The following is a 23,548-nucleotide window of genomic DNA, read 5'->3' on the forward strand; positions in this document are numbered from 1 at the left end:
GATGTATGAGTCGTCACTTGTCACTGTCACTTAGATTTGTTTTTCGCATGTTTTAGTTAATTTTTATTGTTTACTGTTTACGTTTCAATTTGGTTTCTTTTTAAGGAAATATCTAAACCTTGATAAATTTCAATTTGGAACGAAGTGGCTATACTTCAGTTGGAATAACAATGTAGAACTTTTCATTGATTGTCTCCAGAGATTGTTCCATCAATTAATCACACATGACTATACGACTAATTTCTCAAAATAGAGCTGTACATTGCTATATGATTTTAATTCTGTGGATATTAGTAGTTATTGGCGGGATTTATAAACTACTCAATGAAAACCACATGCATGCAGTTATCACGCCGGTCACTACAGAATTGTTTCACAATTTAGGCATTGCTAATGTTAAAACTAAGAGATTGTACAGGATTTGTAATTTTCCTGAGGAAATATATCAAGGAAATGAAGGTATAAATCACTGATTAGATAAGCAGCAGTGAACAAATGACAAAACTAATCAAAAACTTTACTGTAGGCATTTTAGATAATAAGAAATGGCTTCTTAAAGGACTGATAATTTTAATAAGACATGGTGACCGAGGTCCATTACAACATGTTAAAGGAATTTCTTCTGTAAATTGTAATACTGATGAAACAAATATTTTAAATACTTACAAGGTACAATGGAATTTTGATTCCTCTAGTGTAATTTAATAATAAAATTTAAAAATTTATTTAATAGAAACAGCTACTTCAGCAAAACTAAAAACATTCCTATTTCCATTGAGATAATACATTTTATAACACATTACATTCAACTTTCTCTAATCTATAAGCATCTACTTCATATTTATTTTATTCATCAATTTCAGTCTTATCTCCACAACCTAACTGTAACAGGTAAAATGCAATGGACAGGTCCAGGACCATTTCATGGGTTCCCAGTAATTCCTCGTAACCCTGACCTATGCCAGTTAGCTCAATTAACCATGCAGGGTATAAGCCAGCTATTAAATTTAGGCCAAATGTTGAAAAAAAGTTACCATGAAGTGTGGCCAAAATTACAATCCCTCAGTGTAGAAGAGGTGTTGATCTATAGTACTAGATATAGGAGAACTTTCCAATCAGTGTTAGCCTTTTTGTATGGATTTATTTCTAATGAGACTGTGGCTAAGATAGGGATTAGGGAAAGTCAGTCTATGAGCTTTTGCTTTAAAGATTGTGAATGTCCTATAACTGATAGCTTGAGAAAGTAAGATTGGATAAGGGTGGTGTGATGTGAGTTGGTGTAATGATGTTATAGGCTCATCCAGAAGACTGAATCACATCAATTGAAGTCACATCCTGCTATTGAAACTTTGTCACAAACAATTGGAGAAGTTTTGCTATCTACTAATGCAGAGCACACTTCTCTACTAAAAGATCCCACAGTCATTCGGGATGCCTTACTCACATATGTTTGTCATAGAAGTGGACTACCTTGTGATTCTTTTGGCACTTGTTTGGGGTAACTGCTTGTTAAGATATTTTTATCAGAAGATAACAATTGATGTTTTAGGAGACAGAACATAGCTGGGATTATAGCATACACTGACTGGATGAATTTTCAAAAATGGAGAAACGAGCATTGGGGTAAATTATGCTTACTCAAAGCATATGGACAAATTAAGCACATAGTTCAACAAATGCTTCACATGGTAATAAGGTGACTAACTGAGAAATTAATTAGTATATTAAGATTGGAGGTCTTTTAGGTTGGTTCAAATGGTCCTCACTTGGTCGTTTATTCGGGCCATGATTTTAGTTTACTGCAACTAGCCACCGCTCTAGGTTTAGAACACGACCCCCTTTTGCTCCGCTATGCCTCTAGATTAGTTTTTGAAATATACTTAGATAATCGCCAGAGAAGTATCGACGACAAAGGTATATATTTCAGACTTCTTTCCAATGGAAACGACGTGACCCACGAGATTAGTTTTTGTAAAAACATTGTTAGTATAGACAAAAAAAACGGTTTTTGTAAAATCGAAGATATAGTGAGGTTTTTGCACGACGATTACTTCAGTTCTTTGAATGTTACTAATTTTAAGGATGCGTGTGTTAAGAAAAGCGAGAGAGAGGCTGTAGATGAGTTGTTTCAATTTCGATAAAATGACGTACAAATTTCCCAAAACTGTGAAAAACACAGATTGATCAATTTTTGGTCATTTAAGAGAAAAATGCATCTCCAGAATTAATACTAACATGCGCATTTTTATACCGAATGTTTTAAAATTTTCAATAAACCTTAAAACGTCGTTTTGTTCAGACGAAAAATGCGTAAGAACGGCCTCAATTTAACCGACTTTGTGTTTTATTTATGGGTTTTCAGTATCCAATTATCAGCAACGAATTTGAATAACTTCATATGTGCACGCACTAATTTTATTACAGCAACAAAGTTACAATCGGGGTAAATTGAAATGTTTAAGCGCAAACAGGTATATTGCTTGCTAATATTTAATTAAATAAAACCTTGAATAATGGCTTTGAAAGTAACAACACGATTAAAACAATCATAAACAATAATATATTTATTTAAGTAAAAATATACAGTAAACTTTGGATGGGTACATATTCAATTCATGGTGACTTTTTCCGACTAGGCACAATTTTTGTCAGAACATGAAAATTGTAGTAAAACTTTCGATTTTTTTTGATAAAAAAAAGTACTTTAACATCACTTAGCAGTTTGCAACTTAAAACTTATTGCATTTTCATCATAATAATTTTTTTTTTATTGTACTTGGCTTTACTAAAAAAATTGCATGAAAATAATTATATATTGTTCTTGAAGCCAATAAAATTTAAATTGAAAATATATTATTTACTATCTCAAACTAACTTTAAAATAAAAAAAAAAATTAAAATGCACTTAGCTGAAAGTTAAGAGTATTTGGCGCTTAATTCACTATACTGCATGTTTAATAATAAAACGGGGCTATTGGTAAATTTCAAACCTACGCTTTTCCTAGGCTGCTATATTTAATAAAGCGTTTGTTAAAAATAACCTGCTACCACTCTTGTCTAATGGCTATTTTCAATTTTTTTATCCACTTTTCAACAAAACTATTAGGTAGCGACCGCACGTACCTTGGAAAATTTTTAATTTACTAAAGTTATCAACACGAACTTTAGACAATTACAATGTGGCTTGATTCTCCTGATTTAACACAAATTTATTATAAGCACCGTTCATTTGCTCTAAAAATATGAAAGTGAGCACTGTATGAGGTCCCAGTCGGAAGTAGTAAGGGAAGAATCCTTTCCACAAGGCAAACACTCCTTCATTTTTCAATATTTTTCCTAAAACGTCCAGTGGACCTTTGAATTCAGGCTTACCATCAATAGTTTTCATGTTTTGAATTCTACAACACAGAAACATGTATTAAACTTGTAACAAGTTCGGTAAAATTTAGTCTTAAGTAGAAAAGTTTGAAAAAATCACAAATTACCTAGTTTTAGCAATATCAACAGGCATACTGGCCGCTGTAGTTACCAATCCAGAAATCATTGATGCCATGAAATGCAGAAAGATTCCTTCATGGAAATAGCCACTTTGGACTAAATATTGTTTAGCTTGCGAGTAACTAGCTAGTTGTGCCGCATTTACTACCATAGCTCTACCCATTGTTGGTATTGCGCCTCGCCATAATGTTACAATACCTGAAGAATCAAGAAGAATACAATGCACTAGGGTTAGATATGCATGTTGAGAAACTAAAACACTTTACCTTCCTCTCTGTATATTCTAAACAAGGCATCAAACACATTTTTATAGTTTCTTTTTTCATTGGCAGGCAGTCTGCCATCTGCAGTCATTCGTATGAGAGCCACCTCTGCAGGGGTACCTACATTTTTCAATGATTGTTATTAAAATTACTTCTATTGGATGTAATGATGATAATGGTCAATAGATTCATAAATTCAGTTCTGTGTTAAGTAGTTACTTTCAAATGTTTACATTTCAAATATTAGTTTTTGAACATAAAACAAAATACATCTTGAGCCTACTTACCAACGAATGCTCCACAAACACCTGCAGTCATACCCAATACAGCTTTAGTAACAAAGTTTGGGGCTTCTCCATCTTTAGAAAATGATTCGAATAACCAGGTGTATATTCCTAGCCGAGTAGTGGTATATGTTGCTTGTCTCATTAGGCCAGCTGACAAGCCTGTATATATAGTAAGCAGCCCCTCATTCTTGACTATTGATTTTAATAAATGAAGGCTGGTCTTGTGTTCCTTAGCTTTGCCCCCTTGGCCACTAAGTTGCATACGATTTTTGAGTAAGTCAAGTGGTTGGACGAAGCATGTTGCCAGCATTCTACAAGTTTGAATTGTTGTGTCTTTATTTTTCAAATTGTTGGTGAGCAATTACCCAGCACTGCCTCCAAAAATGAATTTCACATAGTTGGGAATTCGTTTCACTTCTTTATCACCCATTTTCGTAGCTAATCTGTACTAACTATGGAAAATCTGAGTGTTACTTAACTTTCGAAGGTTAAATATGTGCTCCGCTTATCTCTAAAGGTGAAGAAAGGTCATTTTGTGTTATTCTCGTGTATTTACAAATTAGACACTGAAAATTACTATCGCAATCACTTTAAAATCGTAAATATCTTGAAATCGTATACCTAACCTCCTTTTCCGAAACTTTTAGAAAAAAACAAATTACTCCTTAAATATAGGCAATCTGCACTAATGCCGTGTATTATGGGTGGTAGAAATGAGTAGATTGTTTTTTACTTGTCACGAACAGCTGTTGAAGTATGAAACAAGTGCAAGGTAGAGGCAATGGCGAATGGGCATAGATTAATATGCATAAGGCTTAGAGCATTTCTTGCTAAATAGTTATACTGACCTAGTAGTAATTAAAAAAAAAAAAAAAGAAATTTTTCTTTAAGAATATTATTTGCAGATATTTAATTTACAAATCATTCTTGCTTACTGCTTGCCTTGCTATTTCCTTAGTCTATCATCAAGAATTATTATGTACAATTAAAAATTTAACAAAAATTTTTAATAGATTTCCATCCTTGAATATATGTTAAAGCCCAGAATCGAAGAGCGTGAATCGCCACCAAAAAATGGCAAGCAACATTCCGGATTTTAATTATTGTTGTGAAATTTGTGGCCTGGATGGCCTCAGCGAGGATGAGTTTCGAATTCACACACACACAGAACATGTAGATGGTTGTGGAATGTGCCCGTTCTGCCAGCTACCCACTATTAGTCCTGCCGAACTCATCTTACATGTGAACCAGGTTCATTTGGACTTTTTGACTCCTGAGTCGGAACAAAATTTGAGTTTTATCGATGACCCTAGTCCAAGGTAATATAACCATTTGAGTCCATAGAAGTATGGAATATGTAAAACACTATTTATGGCCCCATAAAAATTTTGATTTAAATTCCTGTATGTATTGTTCTAGCCTTAATAATAATTATTATATAATAATGCATGGGGCAGTAAAGTTTTTTTTTAGCTGCTTTGGAGTCTGGCATGCCCACAACATTGACTTATCTGAGCCATCAGGGTTAAATAGCAAAGTATGTCAGGCTATGTACTATTAGTGTTTGACTTAATGATAGACTGATGGATTTGACTGATCCATTGTTAATACACTCATCAATGCCACCATCAAGTTGTAAAATATTTCAATGCAATTCACCCTGATTTCATTCCAAATTGCCTGACCTTGCCTTCAAATGGTCTGACTGTACCATTTATTGGAGCAAAGTTACCAATGAAAACAACAAGCTGTGAATATTAAGTCTGTGTCAACATAATAATAAGAATCTTAGTTTTTTAACAGGATGTAGGATTTACTCATGCATGAATGATTCTCAGGTCTCAAAGCAGCTAGCAAAACTGCAAAGCTACCTGCTTTAGTATATTTTATATTATTATTACTTATATCTCACATTTCATTGCCAGTGCTGACCATGATGGTTTAAATGGAGAAAGCAGTGTGAACTGGAATAATTCTGCCATGTATTCCAGTCAAATACAAGATAGGCACATGTTGGACAATAAGCAGACATACTCCAATATTAACTTAAGTCCAAAAGTAAGTTAGTCTTTCTGCTTTTATAATCTGCATAGCATAGTAAATCAATGTGCACATTAAAATAGGTCAATGGTGGAGGAGCGGTGTCTCCACAAAACTCTAGCCATGGTCAAGGATCACCGTTGAGATCCAACTTAGCCTTGAAGCTTAGATCTCCATCCCCAGCCTTATTACAATGTCCTATGTGTAATTATGCCAGTAACAGTCCTAATGAACTAGAGGAACATGTCAATCGGTATGTGTTGACTTATATTTTGTGTATTTTAATTTTATTGTGCCTTGTACAGAAAACATTTCGATTTAACGTCGCCTTCAAATGGTACTGGGACAACATCAACAGAAATATATTCATGTCCGCTTTGCATCAAATCATTCGCGTCAGCTCCGGATTTAGAACTCCATGTCAATATTGAACATAAAGATGTTCTTTCTCCTGCCAGTCCAGCAGTTTATTCTTGCCCAGTTTGTGGTTTGTCATTAGATAGGGACAGTGATGTAAGTTTCAGCCGAAGGTGGTGTATTTGAGGCAAGATATATTTGATGTTAAATATAGAGTAATGCTGTGCAGCTACATGTAGAGTCTCATTTTCCGGCCAGCTCACCACAACCAAGTGATAGAGCAGCTCTGCGAGAACGAGAGCGTAGGGAGTTTGAAATGCTTAGGGCTCAATATGGCATGGACAACCAGGTGCCGTTAGACCTGGGCATGAATGATACAACTTTTAATTTATGTTTTAACAGGGAAACTTTCGTGAACAATCTGTTACAAATATGCAACGCGCTGTTTACGCTGGTGAGATGAGTGTAGCTGATTATTACGAACGACAGCTAGACCTTAAAGCGGCCGAACATAGCGGAGTGGATGACGGCAATTCCGTGACCAGGAGCATTGTGAGTGGCAGTTCTAAGTTGCTAATACTGGGAAAATTCATGTTTAATGTCCAGGTGCCGAGAGTGAAAGCCATGAGCACTGGTGCTCCGAATGTTACTCGCACTTACCTTTGCACCTGCGTGGATCATTACGCGTCTTCTTTTGGGGACAAGGGTTGGGGCTGTGGATACCGGAACATTCAAATGGCAATTTCTAGTCTGCTCACTCATACAGGATACAATGAAAAGTTGTACAAACTGTGGCAAAAAGAGAAACCTCCCAGGAGTTCAGTTCCCAGTATATCTCGCCTCCAGAGTCTCATTGAGCAGGCGTGGTCCCAAGGATTTGATATTCAGGTGGCAGAAAGTAGGAAAATGAGACCAATTGTGTGTATGAGGTATTTATTTTAGGGATCGGAACAATTGGGCTGTAGGCTAGTCAACACGCGGAAGTGGATTGGGGCAACAGAAGTGGTTACTTTACTAGCGTTTCTGCACATTCGATGTCAGCTGATGGATTTTCATAGACCTACCGGCCCCAGCGGGACCCATCCCGAACTTTTTAAATGGGTGTTGAACTATTTTGAGAACAGTGTGGGAGGAGAATTTACACCACCCTTATATTTACAGCATCAAGGTACCTCCCGTTTTGATACATTTTGCTTTCTCTTGAATCAAAATGTGGTAATTGAACTATGAAATATGCTGATGTTTTATGAAACGTAATTCGCCACGTGATTGAATAGTTTCTGTTCGAATTTCAAATTAAGTTTAACGAGTGCTTGCGTACTTTGTAATGCGTACTTAGCGCTATAAAGATCCAGATGCAAACAAAATTCTGGGTTAACATGGGAAAAATCTTAAAATAAAGCTAACTACATATTAACAATTAGGCTCTTTGTTTCTACACGGATCATTGTTAGACAATTTCACTTCGCTTTTTTTTTATTTAACATCAATTTTGTATTCTGACACAAGGACATAGCCGTACCATCATAGGCATCGAAGTGCACAGAGACGGCAGCCTAGTTCTTCTGGTCCTTGACCCCAGTCATTCGCCTCAACAGGTGGCTCAACTAGGGGACACAAGCAACGCTTTAGGACCTCTGCGGCTTTTGAGGAAAAGCGAAGCCGCTATGAAAGCTAAACAGTACCAAGTTGTTGCTGTGGTGGGCACTATCGACAACGACCAACAATACCAGGTAAGTGATAAACCTCCTACACTTCTAATGACGTTTCTGATATAGTTTTGTACTAAAAACTAGAGCAGCAAAATACTACGAAGTACTAGAATACCTCAAGAACGGTGAGGTTAGTGAGAATTCTACGTGTTAGGAATCTAAATTCTGTTTCTGCTTGAAATTTTATCATTGTTCTACCACCTTTGCTGTTCAAATTACTGTATACCTGACGTTAAGGTTTACATTCACCGTGGAATGTCAAATACCGCAATATTGCTCGAACATGTAGATAATACTAATGCAATCGAATTTCGTTAGTTACACGTCACATTCCGAACTAGCAAATAAAAGAATCTTTACTATATGCACGTTAATTGAAATTGTGTTCATGCGTGTGCTTGTAGCTGTATACGCTGTAAGCGAATTGTGGGCCTGTCGCGACTGAATATTATGTTGAATTGTGATCTCATTTGTCAGATTTCTATAATTAAAACTACCTCCTAAAAAGAAGAATAAGTAAATTAGGTAACCTCGTATCTTTCAGTACATACAGATGAGTAATTATTATAATAATGTGTTATTGCAGTTATGAATATATATCCGATCCTAACAAATATTTATATAGATACATACAGGGTGACTCGATAGAGTGGATGTGACGGATAGAGGAAAAAAGTTTACACACGGGTTTATTATTTTTTTAAGACTCATTTTTATGATGCGAGATGTCTTAAAATTACGGAATCGCACTCTATTTCAAAGCTTATAAACGTTTAAATATATTTTTCTTTAGATGTAATCATTTTTTCTCTATCCTTTACAACACATCATTGGACCACCTTGGTATACAAGGTGTCCCACATTCGATTAACATCACACGTTTTCTAAGAAAAGTTCAAACAACGTTGGAAATTTGGTTATGCAGGTAAGTGGAAGTATTCTACGTTCCAAAAAAATTTTTAGATAAAAATTTCACAGCGATTTTCACAATGGCTCACGAAAAACATCTAATGTACCATATAGTGTGGGACGCCTTCTCTATACACTGGAAGGAATTGATTTTAGATGAGTCTTATTAGTTAATACTTTCGTGTTGGTGTGGAAAAGTATGATTTAGCAAAATCAGGGTTAAACATAGGCCTTACTATATCTGCATAGAGTTAGCTTTAGCGTCTTAAACTTTTTTCATAAATGAATCTGCAAGTAAACACGTTGCACGTCAGTGCTTGCTTCTACTCAATGTACCTTTCTCAATCTTTGATGGCCTATAGAATGCTTTTGCCTGAAGTGTTAATAAAATTCGAGAGTGTTTGTGTTTTCTGGCTCTTACTTTTTTTATTACCAGATAATTTCTTCTATTTAAATTCATTGCAATTTTGCATGATTGAAATAAACAACTCGTAAATTTTATTTTATACCAAAAGTTTTGTGATTTAATTAGATATTTTTTGTATAGTTTTGTAGCATTGTAGGAACTAATTATTTGTGTATAGCTGGTCAGAGCTTATACAACGATCTCGTGACTTTAATTTTAAGGTCCTGTTTTGAGAAATTTACTGCTAGACCATAAGTAATAATATACATATAGATGATTTCCATTTCAGCAAGTACAATTTGAATTTTATGTAATGTGATAAAGGTTTTTTTTTAAATTAAGTATACAATTTGTTGATTACTAATATTAGTTGAAAATAGTAATCTTGTTGTTCTACATCTTGGCAAAATACAAATAATAAACTCTTATTATTAGTTGACTTGAAGGGACTTTTTTTCCTTAAACTTAAAAAACATTTAAATTTTAATTAGCTTTACATCCTTTTACCAATAATAAATGAATGTAACAGATACAAATACACATCTACACATGATGTCTGTATGAAGCAATGAAAGTCTACATATTTGCCTTTAACAAATTCTTTTTTTGTTAGTCTTCTTAAATAATTAGTATTTGCCATGTATAAGTAGCAGAATTCAAACCTTGGCAGCAACTATTTCTCTTTCCTTCATAATTGGATAACAATTGTTTCTTTTGATTACCTAATTATCTATAACATAATTTGATTATTCTCAACTTTGCTGTAATTGGGAAAAAAATTATTGTGACTTATATTTTATATTTTAATAATTTACAAAATGTTGCTTCCTCGTTAGTCAATACAGGATTTAGCCAGAACAGCCTCGACAACCACAGTGCACACATTCCACAATTCTGCCCTAAAAAAAAGTACACAGTGAACATACAATTACTTGTAATCTGGCTATAATGTAATTATTATACATTTTTAATTAAAGTGCCACTATAAACCAACATGCCACATCATGGATACCACAAGTGGATTGATCCAATAACTCACCTCTTCCAACTTTCCTTTTGGTACTCTGCAAATGCAGTTTGTCCCAAAATTGGTGTCTCTTGTCTGAATGCACCTCAAACAACACAAGTTTTCATAACCTTGTTTTTTCCATTTTGCTATAAGATTTTTGTCAGCAATATTTTCATTTAAACAATACTCATATAATTCCCTGGAAATAGCTTTTCTTCTATAGAACAAGTCATAGATGTAACGAGACTTTTGATGGTGGATTTTGAAAATGGGCCATAGGGATTCATTTTTACGTTTTCCTTCGTGGGATTCAGTTTCAGCTATAAATGATGATTATGGCACGTTAAATACAAATAAACTTTCAGTGGTAGACGGTGAAAAATTTACCTTCTCTCATTTTCTGTTCTAACTCATCCAATGTAGGCTCGATAAGTTCCCAACCTTCTGGAGGGGCTTTCTTGCTACGTCGAACTTTAGGCATTTTACTGAGAGCTATTTGCAAGGGAAATTTATAGTTTAGTATCGACTTTTATAATGAAATTTGGTCTAAACTTAATAAATAAATTACAGACGCGAATTGAAAAAATTACTCTCATAAAAATGAACGGAAAATCATACATACAAAATATAATTTAAAATACATAACTACAACACGGTGACTGTCAAATATGTCAATTCACGAGAACTGGACCATTTGATGAAAGCTACGAAGGAAGTAATGAGGCAACGTCGCATATAACAAGGCAAATGCATAACATTATGTAATAAATTGATATACCATGTACTTATACATTCTAAACACCAGTCTGAACTTCGTGGTTTTAAGGTTGGTGTCCTGAACTAACTAATGAATTTTGAATGTTTCCGATTTCTCTATGCGTCTAATAACGCCACTACTGCATTTTCTGTATTTTTGAAGTTATATAGTTTTGACGATTCCACAAATTTGGTCAATCAAAAATTAGTAGTGTACGATTTTTGCATTAAAAAAATTACATGAAAATTGAGTGTTTTGTTTTTGGCGAGATTGAATTCCTCAGTACGTGTACGATACAATATTACCATACTGCTGTCAAAACTCTAATCGGATAACTTTGATTTTAGGGACCAAAAAATATCATGAACTATATATACATCGTGAAAATTTTTGGATAAAAAAATCGAAGGTTTTTTATTCAAATTTTGACTTCGGCATATTAATGCTATATAGTACGACTACTTCGGAACCCAATCTCGTTCAAGCGGATGCATTCAATTTTTACATAATTTTTTTAGCGCAAAATCGTCGTGGTTTTTGGATATTCAAATTTGCAAAATTGTACCATTCATACGTTTTAAAGTATCGAAACAAAAAGAAAAGTAATAAGAAGTTAAACATACATCCTGACACTTCTGTATTCCTGATACCAAATGTTAAATTTCTTATGCGAATGTAGCAAACCCTAGAACCATTAGGGGTTAAATAAATATACCTTCTCGCACTTCTGTGTTCCTGATACGAAATGTTCCATTTCGAGTAAAATGTGTCAAATGTGAATCACATCATTTTGGATTTTTACCAAAGTCAATTCAAAAACTATCAGTAGCTAAACGTAACTCTTTGCATTTCTGCCTTCCTAATAGGAATGATTAAATTTTCAATGATATGTTCGAAAAATACCATGATTCATGAATATTTATTATTCGCATCTTTCGTAAATTCCAAATTTCACTAACTTTTTCAATTTTCAATAAAAATCTGTCATTTCAACATAAAATATATATTCTATCGAAGTAACATATACATTATTAAAATGATGATGAAACAAAAAAAATACTAAGAACAATTAACGACTATAAATTTCCACTATCAACTTTTGAAGTGTGGTAGGTATCTAAAACAATATATTATTTTAAGTCCAATATTGGGAATGTAGGTACAAGTACTATACTACTATCAATTAAGAACAGAAGCACTACAGTTTTATTTTATAATAGACATTTATGTGACAAACATTAAAGGAAATATCTTCATAATGCTCTTTGACTTCAATAGGCACCTGCAATGACGGCAGATGACAATAACTATTAGCTGTGTATTGGCAATATTCAGTTTGAATAAATAAACTACAATAAATAAGCTGTAGTACCTCCGTGGATCTTGTAAAAAAACAAAATCATTTACGCCAAGTCACAGAGGGGTCGGAATTCTTTCGCCTGCGGCATCTACAAAAACGATCAAAAATACTGGTTACTATAACGGATATATTATACACAGATGTTGCCATAAAGTGAGAAAATTACGCTTTGCCTGCAACTGGGGCACTCCCTTTCGGGACGCTTTTATCTGTACCAGTTTCCTGCTCCAATTGTCGCCCCAAGTATTCCCAATTATGCACCATCAGCTTCTGCACGGCTAACAGGGCTTCATAACGCACGTTGGGGTCTGCATGGCCCAGCAGTTGCATAACGAGCTGCTTTCCTCCCAATTGCTCAATTACACTGCAAATGAATAATTACAATGTTAGATGGTGGGTTGACTATCTATTTACAACCAAGATATTACTGTTTTCCTCTGGGATAATGTCTAACGTATTCTCCGATGTCGAAACTGGCCACCGACAAAACCAAAGGATCCTTGTTGGTTTCTAGTAAATGAATGAGTATACGCAGAAGTTCATAATTCTTTTCGTTGAGTCGCTGAGCATTCTCGCGCCAGAATTTGCTTTTGTGCACCGGCGACCATTCCAAACGACCTGATTTCACCTGCAAGCGTTCATAACCGTTTATTAGCGAGATGTCTTTAGCACCATGAAGAATAGGATTACCTCAGTTGCGTATTCGTCGAAGCTGCTAAGATCTTGCACAGAGGAATGCAACTTTTCAGATAAAAATTCGATATCGGCAGATATATCTTCGTCGTCGAATTTACGTTGCTCCAAGATTTGCAATTGCTTTAAGACCTGTATTAAATAAGGTGTGTTGATACTCAAAAAAAGTTACGTAACCTGCTTACCTTGCTCTGGACCATGGAAATGCAATGTTCCTTAGCAACCTGTGAATCTTCGGGTTTCTCGATCAAGTTCCTAAATACGGCCAATATGATCCTGGTCACTTTCTCTTTAACGGAATCACTCAATATGTCAGCCAGAATCGGGATTACGTTGAATTTGTTCATTTTCTCGGCCAGCAAAGGGTTGAAGGTCAACACCCAAAGGCAGAAAATGAGCTGGTATTGCACCTAGTTCAATAAAATTAATTGGCTTCACATATAGGATAATTTATGTTATATATCTTTTTCCTAAAGTTGTCACGATATTTCATCGTTACCGGCTTAAAAATAATGCCGAAAGACCCTCTATTTCCGCATAATTTTTTGTTTCTTATTAATGACGCGAGATAAGTTTATTTTTCACGGCTTTGTATTAGTGTCCACAATAACGCGGCAAACAAGCATCGACTACCCCGCGACTATTTTGGTACCAGCTTCATCGAATTTAGACTAACCTAACTAAGATTAATTAAGCATTAAATCGGTTCCATTTTCTACAAATTGTTGTAGTCACGGAAAAAAGATGTATGTAAAAATTCAGCAAAATGACAAGTCCCACTAAAACTTTTTAACGCCCTTGCACGTCAAACTATTCACTGAACTCTAACTTTTAATCACGTAATACTTGACTGCATGAATCAAAATATTGAACTTACAGAGCACAGTATAAAGTTAACGCATTTTATACGCTATTAACAAACGTATTATGTGAGCCTAATACGTGTGAAAGTGTCTTTGTCGCACTAGTGCTAGTTGTGTGGCAATTAAGCAACGCGATGCGTCGTTTGTTCATCTATAATAGGCGTGTGCTACCTCTAACTTTTTATTCCTGTTAGAATAATAAGCATTAACTCACTTGGAAGTTCACTCGCCCCGCTAAAACTGACAAAAGTGTCGAAATTCCATCAACAGAGACGAAAGCAAAACGATAGTCGTCGATACGTAGCATCATTTGCAGACATCTGGCCACAGACTGGATGTACTCGTTGTTCTAAAGTTAACAAATGGATGAAAACGTAGTTACTAAATTGGGATAGTTTGCGTCCAACAGTTTCACTAAATATAAGTGGATACAGCAGAAACACAAAGTTTTTTAGGTAAATAGTGCAGGTTGCTGTAAGTAGTGAATCCGTTGAAATGGCAAACACATCCCACCCTATTATTATTATTATACGGCATAGGGGATAAATCAATCTCCTAATATCTACCATATCACGTACAACAGCATGCAATCTATTCTATGAATGTTTTTAAAAATATAATAAAATCAATCAAACGTTGGGTCATAACATTACTGCACCTTGCAATTATTACATCGTCAAAGGCACGAAATATTTAATTTAAAACATTATATACATCAAGATGAATAATTGTGAACCTGTGAAACATCAATTTATCCCACCAAAACATAACCAACATGCACATTCAATGATAGATATTTATATATAATTACCTTGATGTAGGACTTGAAAATGTTCTAGATCGAGAAAGCCGTTTTCTTCCCGATTATATACATCCAAAAATTACTATAGTATGAGGTGTAAAATATCGCGTGATTTCGACAGTTCATCAAATAAGCTAAACTTGAAAAAATCGATTGTAACACATGTACTTACTATACTAAATGAAAGCTATAGAGACTGCATTTCTCTCGACAGATATTCAGCGTAACACGTTCAATAATTATTATTTAGATCGAAAGAAATGTGTCCTCCATTTTCACAACTCACGCAGAAGTATTGTGCAGGCATTTAATAGTAACAGCCCAGAGACAAACAACATGAATGTGGTCACTATTAAACGCCCCCCCGCCCCCCCTCCCCCTTCCCACCCCTAAAATTTATTATGTTAACATGATGTGTACCGAAATCTCAGCGAACCCCTGCTCGTCGAAACGACTTTCCGTGTAATGTTCCGTTGCTTCGCCCCTAAGTGAATCTGAAGGTTGAGATGCTGCCAATTGATCGTACTAGAACCAATCATTCAACAATGCCATTACGCATAATCATTTTGACTTTTAGTACGGACATGGGCATTTCCTGCGTTAAGAAACGCATTAAATACCGGTTACTTTGGTTGGCTTGCGCACACAGTGATAGCCCGCAACCGTTTCTAATGCCCATTAGCAAACTTGACACATATGAATGGTGATAATGTAACCTGATATTAGTTGACAAATCGCTGAGATATTATGATGTTGAGGTATTTCCGAACGTGAATTTGAGGCTAATTTTTCTCTAAGACCCTAACGGACTACCAGATCAACAAAAGCCGTTGTTAATGTTAGTGGTTTCTGCGGGACAGACGACATTGAACACGAAACGTTACCAGCGCGCTAGCGGGCACTCGTTTACCTCTTGGGCGACTCTGGCCGCATCCGCCAACGACATACCGAACAAGATGGAATTGGCACCAGCTATGATGCTGTAGCACCCGCGGGTTTCCTTTTTGGGAACCACTTTTGCCGAATGTAGTTTGTTTTTTAGTTCCTGCATAGGATTGTACAAGTGTTTCTACTTTGTTCTTTGAGAGGTTAAATGAAGCATTAGAGTTTTTAAATAGAACCGGTTAGGTATTTAACTTCCTTGCCAAGTTAAGTTTTTCAAGTCTTTGGGAAGTTGAATAAAATTCCTTAATGCTTCTATGATCAGTTAAAGCGCAAGGCTTTTACTTTCAAAGATTACGCTTAGTCGTTCAATAGCAGAAGCTTGATTCACTTAAATAAATTTCAATACAATTGATGTATGTCAATATAAAATATTATATGATCAAAGGGGGATACCACTAATTCTTAAGGAAAAAACAGGCCTACTTAACTTAATCTACCTGTATATGGGAAACTGCTTCGTTTTCATCGCTTCAAAAGTTGAGTTAAAAAATGCTATATAGCACTACCCCAGCGAAAACTCGGGAGGTCTGTTTCAATGATGAATTTGTAAACCAGCTACAGTGATCGATGATAATCAAGATTATCAAGAGAGTTGTCTTTAATTAGACGATTCACACAAGAAAACTGAATTAAATTGGTCTGTTTTTACCTTAAAAATTGTGGCATCTTTTTGTCCATGTTTTTCTGAGACACTTTATATTATACAAAAGTTATGTTTAAGTGAACCTAACCTTTGCAATTTTTTAAGAACCAAACTTAAGGTGTATATTTGTATATTCATACAAATTCATACAAACTTAACTTGTGCACATCATTTAGATTTTTTACGATTTTACAGTATTTAACCTTTAGTAAACCATTCCTTTTTGCCTGGCAAAGTGCTTTTAGCCTGAAGCTACGCTCTGGAAAACATGCTCCATGAAGCGTTTACATTAGAAATTTGTTTAAGACTAAAAAAGTTCAGTTCAAATTATTTTAAAGAAACTGTATATACCCCACTTCTAAAGACTGACAGAATATTGATATAATCTTGTACATAAATTTGCACTAACATCCTGTACCTATACAAACATACACTTGGCATTGTGGTCCAACATGCTTTAGGTACTATACAAAAGAAATACACACATATATCTCAGTTAGTGAGTTAGAAAATAGAAGGTGCCAAATATATTTCAAAATGTGATTTTAGAGGATCAGTCAATCAAGCCTACCCAATTCAAACTACAATTAATTACTAGCAGCAAAGCCGTTGCAAGCATTAGTTCAAATAAAAGGCAAAAAAAAGGAAACATTTTGAAAACCTGCTCAAAATGACCACACAATACATATTTCTTTATCGAAGAGACTTTTAGTACTTGAACAAATAGTTCTGAGCAGATTTTGATGTATTAAAATAATTGATAAAAATTTTTCAAGGGCTTCAAGCCAATTTACTGTAGGTACTCCATTTACCTGAGCTTTTAGTTGATCTTTAAGCCAAGTTAAATAGAAATGCAAGTCAGACCTTTCCATGGGCAAATGAGACCAGCAAGCAATTTTTGCAATTATTCTGGATGTCATATTTGTGATGAAACCATCTTGTCGATTCAAAAGATTCAAAAACGGAGCCCAGACTGATTCCTTTCGGACATTGGCATATTCATGAAAAATTTCCACTCTGGATCGATCCTCCTATAATTTGTCCAGGGCCACTATTAAAAACCAGAACAAAGTATCAATTTGATCTTACTTGTAGCATATCATCAATTAAAACAAGGATATACTGTAGAGTCTGATCTCTAGAAACATGCCCAATGAGATTTAGCAGGGTCTGAGCTGCTTGATGTCGGTCTTTCCGTAAAAGAGCCTCTTTTTTCTGGCTATCATTTACATCAAATGCTACAATGAAGTTGTAGTCTTCCTGAGAAATCATTTGAGACCTAACAGAAAAGCAATTCTCCAGCTAAATTATACTTTAAACCATAATACAAGCCTAAGCTACTTACTGGAAATATGATTGCCAGTTCACCTTTTGGCTGCGAATATCTGTAGCTTTTTGCTGCAACACACTAGTGGCCGCAAGCATGTCTGAAATTGTCATCTTTTGTGATGAGACCGATATTACCAATGCACCAGAAGTTAGCTGAATTTAATATAAAACTGCAAACACAATCTACACCCAAATTACTAAAATAGAATCAGCGTAGATTGCCAAAATTTCGAAATCATGTCCACGTTGATGCAGTATTTACATTAATAAATTCTCTAAAGATATATTTATACACACATACAGAGTGAGTTTTTTTCAAGGATAATACAAGCAGAGTTTTTAAATCAGTTAAATGTACCATCACATTGAAAACTGACATATGCTGGGTTCACACCCCTCTGTGTACATATAGAGTCATTTCCAAAGTTGGTGACATCCTGCTACCAGCAAATAAAGATCACAAAATAATTTTTTTTCTTGTCACCTTTTCATGGTATCAATCATCAATACTAACAGATATATGGAGTAACAAATATTACTTTAACAAATAGAAATTGATTAATTTTTATGAAGCTGCTTTACTTACATAGTTCAAAAAAATTTATTAGATATCAATTGTATGTATTCTTAAGGAACAAATATGTTTTCCAATACACTTGTAATGAGGATATTAAAAAGTCACTGAACATTTTTGCAAAGAACAATAACATGCTGTAGCGTTTTTAGACAGTAAAAATTACACTTCCAAATAAAATTTTAATGCTCTGTTTTTCCATTAGAACTTTTATTTCAAATAAGTGTCACAGGAAAAAAATATTAAATTTTTGAAGCCTTATTTACTGGTAACCTAGATTACATTGATGAATATATTTGCTTTTTGTGTTTTACATGAAAAAAATTGAAGATACTTTCAACTTTGGAATCATCCTGTAAATGGAACAATAGATTGAAATGAAAATGTTTTTTAATGATGTAATAGTCTATTTACATCAGGTTAATGGCTAAGCCATTCACTTAGGCGTTCCCACTTGAAATCTGGAGGCATTCCAATGGAAAATTAACATTATCACATAGAACTTCCAGCATGGATTTTACCACTATTTTTCCAGAGGTCCGTAAAATCTCATAATTGTTGGAAACATTATTGGAATAATAAATCGTACTGAATGCATAGTATTCATTATATTCAATTTTTCTAAAAGGGCAATGACTCCATAAAACAGGTTTTGACTTAACAATGCTAATTCTAAATCATTTGTCTGTAGACCAGTGGGAAACACCTCAACAATAATATTTTGAGTTAGCTCCTGGATTAGTTACTCTCTAAAAAGAGATATTCTCAACAACATGCTTGTGTTGGGAGAAACCGTTGATATCAAAAAATTTGAAATTATTCTAATGAACTGAAGAGGCTTATGGGATTGCTCCTAGACATTTCAAAATCTCAGAAAATCTATGTATGTTAAGCCAGTAATGAATCGGATTGTTGGACTGTCCTGATGTAAATGGACCATAAATATGTAAAAAGAATCATGAAAACTGTTGAACTGCTGACTACGATCACGTGAGTAAACGCCTATATTTAATTTTTTTTAACAATATTAACGCGATCCAACTCTTGAACAATAAATGAACATTTTCCTGAGATCTTAATATAAAAAAAACCATAGTTGCACTATCAATTAGGGGTAAAAACTGAGAAAGGGCTGTATTCAAGAAGATAAATATTTCGGTAAAAACTTACCGATTTTGTCATCGTCTAAAGATGTCATAATTTCTTTGATTTTGGGGTCTGCTCCGGATAAATTTCCAGCCATGGTTCTCACACAAATCACTCTCAATTTCTTTAGAACTTAAAACAGAAAACTTTTCTTGGAACTGAAAAAAATTCAGAAAGGGACCCAAGAAGAAGGGTCTTATGATTTTTTAGCTTTTCTCATGTGACAATAATGACAGTGACAGTCGCTCCAATATACTGTCGACTCTATGTCACTATTGGTTTGTTTTTCTTGCACTGGCTGTTCGAACAATAATTAATTGAACTGAATTTTTTTTTTTGAAAAACAAATATAAGCAAATTGTGAAATAAATTAACTTTTCGGCGAAAAAATTTTTAGAATGATACTCGACACGATAGGACTGAAAAAGACGTCGGGAGAAAAAAAACACGTTTCATGACGCGATAACCCCGACACCTGGCTTGAAAAATCAGTCCTACGAATATAATATCTCCCTCTGTTTTCCCCGTAAGTTTGTGATTGTGAACGAACAATATTTTAATTAGGTTTATTTTATTGTCTACTTAGAACAGTTTTTAAAGTTACGTGATCTATTTAAATTTCAACAAATTTATTTTAGGCAAACTTAAGTAGTAATCCACATTTTTCGTCCTACAAAACTGTCATCAGATGTGTTTATAAATTGATTGCCCTCCATTTAGTAAGCTACAATATAAGAACTGTGGCATCATCGCGGATAGTACATCACATAATAGGTCTCAATCTCGTTTAATTTTCTTCGAATAAAAATAATCTTTGATTACACTAAAATTAAAAATCTGAATAGTTTTTATCAGACAGAAAAGGTAAAATTTCCAAAGAATTCCCTTTACTCAAACGAAAAAAAGGAAAAAGATTGACTCAAATTAAATCAGGATACTAAGCACCTTCACCTAAATGTACAAATCTTCAAAAATGCAACTTCAAGAACCAAAACGAAAAAAGCACTGCAAACTAGTACAAGATTTATCTTTGCCAGTGATATTAAAAAAAGATGAATCATTAACGAAGATTACTGGTTATTTCAATGGATTTTCTGTAATTGTTCAAGATCCAGATTACATGAAAATCATCATCTCTAAAGGATATTTTGGCAAAGCAAATTTTTCTCGAAGTTATCCTCAATTTTCCAAAACTAATCAGTCAAAAATACTGAGACAGCGACAATTTTTGACCAGACAAATCGGCACTCCCACCAAATTTATACATGAAAAAGTTATTGTAGTACCTGATAGTGATTCAGATAATGAATATTTCACAAATTTGAGGCCAAAATATGAAATTGACTATTCGGGACTACAGGAGAATATTTGGCTTGGATTGGAAGAAGCATTTTTTCTTGCAAATGTGGTAAAATGTATGGATGTAAAACAAAACAATGAGATTCTTCCTAACAATGAATTGTGGGAAATCTTTAAAAATACTCAACCAAATTTTATCATAAACTATATTATTTACTATTATTATAGAGCTAAAAACTGGGTTGTTAAACCTGGAATTAAATTTGGTGGGGATTTTTGTAAGTATAACTATGAGCTCCTTTTGTTAATAAATAACATAGATGATTTTTAGTATTATATAGCCAAGGCCCACCATTTTGTCATGCAAGTTATGTAATTATTATCGAAGTAATAGACCACCATGGACTAAGAATTGATTCTTTAACTAATCGCTGTATGGATAACATTTCAATTCTCAGCCTAAACCGATTATGTGAGACTTCTGGAAAGGTAGGTACTAACTTATGAGAAATTTTTAGCCAAATCAACTGCAACTGGTGTTCTTTTTGCAGGAACTTCTCATTTGTCAGATAAAGTGGCCCAAAAATGGTGAGATCAACTATGAGGACTTAAGCAATATTGAAATACATGAAATACTTCTCAGAAGATGGATTGCTTCACAAGAGAGAGATGATGTGTAAATTACACATTTAGAACGTCTATAATCACTATTTTATATTTTAAATAAAATTTCATATTACATGTTAGAAGCTGTTCTTTTTGTTCCTGAATTCAGTCTGTCTTTAGTAGGAATCCCTGTTCTTCTATACTCACTACGTTCTTCTAAATATAAATTCTTGCAATGTTCTTTGAATGGTTCATGATTATACCACTTAGTCAAGCAATCTTTAAGCTTTGTATTCTCTTTCCTACATTTCACTACCATCAATATGTTGGAGTCCCTACAGCATTTAGTGAAATCTTTAACTTCTTGTACGCATTTTTCGTTGCGGGCCAAATCTCGCATTTTTTTAGGTATGAGAACGTCCATTTCAACTTTTCGAAGGGATTTATCATTGGGATCCCCTATTGAGAAGTTAAAGGGCGCAATTAACTCCACTTTAAAAGAAATATGGTGCTATGAGACAATTACCTATTCCATGAGGTCCTCCTCCTAATTTTGGAGACAAGACGGTGCGATTATCTTGTGCAGGCATAATAATCGGCTATCTATTTTAAAATTTTTAAGATTTATAATTAAACTTTATAACCTCAATTATCTTCTTTTATTTGTCCTGTCATCTGCGTAAAGAGTGAAATATGTATTGAAGTAAATTAGTTAATTTCAAAAGAACAAAAATTTTTGTCTCTCTGTCACACGTTTGTAGTGTTTTCGTTTCTTCAATCTCAGGCAACCAGAACCGAAACTGAATCAACCAATTGCCACTGAAAATGATGATGTCAAGAATGTAACTTGGATTCAATTTTTCAACGCTAGCTCTAGCTCCACGTTTCGACGTCAAGACATAAAGAGTGATCATTAAAACAAAACTTAACTAGGCGTTGAAATACCAGAGGCGTATCTAAGATAAATTGCTTAGTTGTTATTTGCTTGATAGTAATTAGTAAATGGATTAATCAACGCCCTGCATCTACGGTTCACTGCCTACAGCGGGTTTTTTGCTAATGATCATTCGTTATGTATTTATTTATTTCGACTTATTGCGGATTTACTTCATCAAAAGTGTTACATACTCATTATTAAACATTAAAAAAGTTACTATTTTTGAAAAATAAAAGGCATTTACTGGCTTAAAACTTCAAAGTTTGATACAACTGTTACCAAAATGACTGTTGGGTCATGTTTGTTTGTCTGGCTTCGTTGCCATGGATACCGGTATGAAGACATGGGATATAATCTTATTTCTTTACCGTTACGTGTGCAACCCCTAGAAAATGAGAGTATATAGAAATCGACAGTTTTTCGATATCACTTTTAAATCGGGAAAAATTTAATGTCGAATAGTCACAGAAACAAGTAAAGATTTATTAATGTTTCTTCTCAATTTTTTGACTTTCATGTTTATTCAATTAGTAAATTAGCGAAATTCTACAAGGTGAACATAGATGCGCATGCAAGTAGCTCTGTTCTCTAAAACAGCTGAAGTTAGCAACCTATAAATAGTTCAAGAGCATAAAATAATACTACTGATCTTGGAAGGTTGTGAACGGGTTCTTTCCATCATCAGAATGACCTCAGATTTATCCGAGTAACTACTCCTTGATGATTTATTCTTAACTTTAGGTAAATAAAAAACCTAAGATAACGGCTAAATAGATACAGGGTGAAAAAAAAGTAAATTAAAGAAACCTGCCTATCTTATTTATTATTAGACACTTATACTCAGCAATTTGCGGAATGGGCATAAAGGGGCCCAATAAGTTTGAAAATAGCGACAAAAAATTGCAAGGCCGTATAAGTAGGTTTTTCCAAATCGATTTTGCTTTCATCCAGTGTTTATATAACAGAAAATACTTGGGGACAAAAAAGTCTTTCTTGGACTTAGAACAACATAGTTTTTTCATATTAGAGCCTAACTCATATTTGCAACAGATAAGACTATCCCCTTAAGAGCCCCATGTACAGAATGACGTCTTTTCGATGGATTTATGGGAA

General features: G+C 34.3%; 7 protein-coding genes across 14 annotated transcripts; 3 read left to right on the forward strand and 4 right to left on the reverse strand.

Moving 5' to 3' along the window:
* Positions 1 to 44: 44 nt before the first annotated feature.
* On the forward strand, positions 45 to 2,335 carry LOC136340258 (2-phosphoxylose phosphatase 1). Of its 2 annotated transcripts, none has more exons than XM_066284182.1 (6): positions 45 to 459; positions 527 to 669; positions 864 to 1,243; positions 1,295 to 1,498; positions 1,550 to 1,688; positions 1,746 to 2,335. In XM_066284182.1, exons 1-6 carry the CDS (start codon positions 225 to 227, stop codon positions 2,139 to 2,141), a joined length of 1,497 nt encoding a protein of 498 aa, XP_066140279.1. In that variant the 5' UTR covers positions 45 to 224; the 3' UTR covers positions 2,142 to 2,335. The 2 variants fall into 2 exon arrangements, with proteins under 2 accessions (XP_066140279.1, XP_066140280.1); XM_066284183.1 differs by having other exon boundaries at positions 536 to 669.
* A 202-nt stretch (positions 2,336 to 2,537) lies between these two features.
* On the reverse strand, positions 2,538 to 4,624 carry LOC136340267 (mitochondrial 2-oxoglutarate/malate carrier protein-like). The gene is made up of 5 exons (XM_066284218.1): positions 4,414 to 4,624; positions 4,049 to 4,359; positions 3,765 to 3,881; positions 3,486 to 3,696; positions 2,538 to 3,398 (listed from the first exon to the last, which is right to left on the reverse strand). The coding sequence occupies exons 1-5, from the start codon at positions 4,476 to 4,478 to the stop codon at positions 3,173 to 3,175; spliced, it is 930 nt and encodes a 309-aa protein (XP_066140315.1). The 5' UTR covers positions 4,479 to 4,624; the 3' UTR covers positions 2,538 to 3,172.
* A 51-nt stretch (positions 4,625 to 4,675) lies between these two features.
* LOC136340251 (zinc finger-containing ubiquitin peptidase 1-like) lies at positions 4,676 to 9,911 on the forward strand. Of its 3 annotated transcripts, XR_010732277.1 has the most exons (11): positions 4,676 to 5,367; positions 5,974 to 6,106; positions 6,172 to 6,341; positions 6,394 to 6,601; positions 6,660 to 6,794; positions 6,848 to 6,997; positions 7,052 to 7,333; positions 7,388 to 7,613; positions 7,955 to 8,178; positions 8,242 to 9,082; positions 9,136 to 9,911. XR_010732277.1 is itself a non-coding variant. In XM_066284169.1 (10 exons), the coding sequence occupies exons 1-10, from the start codon at positions 5,123 to 5,125 to the stop codon at positions 8,284 to 8,286; spliced, it is 1,818 nt and encodes a 605-aa protein (XP_066140266.1). In that variant the 5' UTR covers positions 4,676 to 5,122; the 3' UTR covers positions 8,287 to 9,911. The 3 variants fall into 3 exon arrangements, 2 of the variants coding, with proteins under 2 accessions (XP_066140266.1, XP_066140267.1); XM_066284169.1 differs by having other exon boundaries at positions 8,242 to 9,911; XM_066284170.1 differs by having other exon boundaries at positions 8,951 to 9,911.
* A 144-nt stretch (positions 9,912 to 10,055) lies between these two features.
* On the reverse strand, positions 10,056 to 11,131 carry l(1)10Bb (BUD31-like protein). 2 transcript variants are annotated; one of them, XM_066284228.1, is made up of 4 exons: positions 10,869 to 11,131; positions 10,512 to 10,801; positions 10,288 to 10,371; positions 10,056 to 10,233 (listed from the first exon to the last, which is right to left on the reverse strand). In XM_066284228.1, exons 1-3 carry the CDS (start codon positions 10,960 to 10,962, stop codon positions 10,321 to 10,323), a joined length of 435 nt encoding a protein of 144 aa, XP_066140325.1. In that variant the 5' UTR covers positions 10,963 to 11,131; the 3' UTR covers positions 10,056 to 10,233; positions 10,288 to 10,320. The 2 variants fall into 2 exon arrangements, with proteins under 2 accessions (XP_066140325.1, XP_066140324.1); XM_066284227.1 differs by having other exon boundaries at positions 10,056 to 10,371; positions 10,869 to 11,130.
* A 1,094-nt stretch (positions 11,132 to 12,225) lies between these two features.
* Positions 12,226 to 19,845, reverse strand: VhaSFD (V-type proton ATPase subunit VhaSFD). Of its 3 annotated transcripts, none has more exons than XM_066284177.1 (10): positions 19,618 to 19,845; positions 17,890 to 17,971; positions 17,634 to 17,823; positions 17,357 to 17,575; positions 15,377 to 15,481; positions 14,369 to 14,503; positions 13,477 to 13,701; positions 13,289 to 13,423; positions 13,027 to 13,226; positions 12,226 to 12,962 (listed from the first exon to the last, which is right to left on the reverse strand). In XM_066284177.1, the coding sequence occupies exons 1-10, from the start codon at positions 19,688 to 19,690 to the stop codon at positions 12,761 to 12,763; spliced, it is 1,566 nt and encodes a 521-aa protein (XP_066140274.1). In that variant the 5' UTR covers positions 19,691 to 19,845; the 3' UTR covers positions 12,226 to 12,760. The 3 variants fall into 3 exon arrangements, with proteins under 3 accessions (XP_066140274.1, XP_066140273.1, XP_066140275.1); XM_066284176.1 differs by lacking the exon at positions 15,377 to 15,481 and adding an exon at positions 15,867 to 16,001; XM_066284178.1 differs by lacking the exon at positions 15,377 to 15,481.
* A 33-nt stretch (positions 19,846 to 19,878) lies between these two features.
* On the forward strand, positions 19,879 to 21,641 carry Tsen2 (tRNA splicing endonuclease subunit 2). 2 transcript variants are annotated; one of them, XM_066284219.1, is made up of 4 exons: positions 19,879 to 20,119; positions 20,232 to 21,170; positions 21,224 to 21,381; positions 21,444 to 21,641. In XM_066284219.1, the coding sequence occupies exons 2-4, from the start codon at positions 20,549 to 20,551 to the stop codon at positions 21,570 to 21,572; spliced, it is 909 nt and encodes a 302-aa protein (XP_066140316.1). In that variant the 5' UTR covers positions 19,879 to 20,119; positions 20,232 to 20,548; the 3' UTR covers positions 21,573 to 21,641. The 2 variants fall into 2 exon arrangements, with proteins under 2 accessions (XP_066140316.1, XP_066140317.1); XM_066284220.1 differs by having other exon boundaries at positions 19,881 to 20,119; positions 20,703 to 21,170.
* On the reverse strand, positions 21,587 to 22,197 carry LOC136340274 (COX assembly mitochondrial protein homolog). The gene is made up of 2 exons (XM_066284229.1): positions 22,025 to 22,197; positions 21,587 to 21,957 (listed from the first exon to the last, which is right to left on the reverse strand). Exons 1-2 carry the CDS (start codon positions 22,086 to 22,088, stop codon positions 21,629 to 21,631), a joined length of 393 nt encoding a protein of 130 aa, XP_066140326.1. The 5' UTR covers positions 22,089 to 22,197; the 3' UTR covers positions 21,587 to 21,628.
* Positions 22,198 to 23,548: the final 1,351 nt, after the last annotated feature.

Source organism: Euwallacea fornicatus, chromosome 7 (assembly GCF_040115645.1).
Source record: "Euwallacea fornicatus isolate EFF26 chromosome 7, ASM4011564v1, whole genome shotgun sequence".
In the NCBI taxonomy this organism is placed as follows: domain Eukaryota; kingdom Metazoa; phylum Arthropoda; class Insecta; order Coleoptera; family Curculionidae; genus Euwallacea; species Euwallacea fornicatus.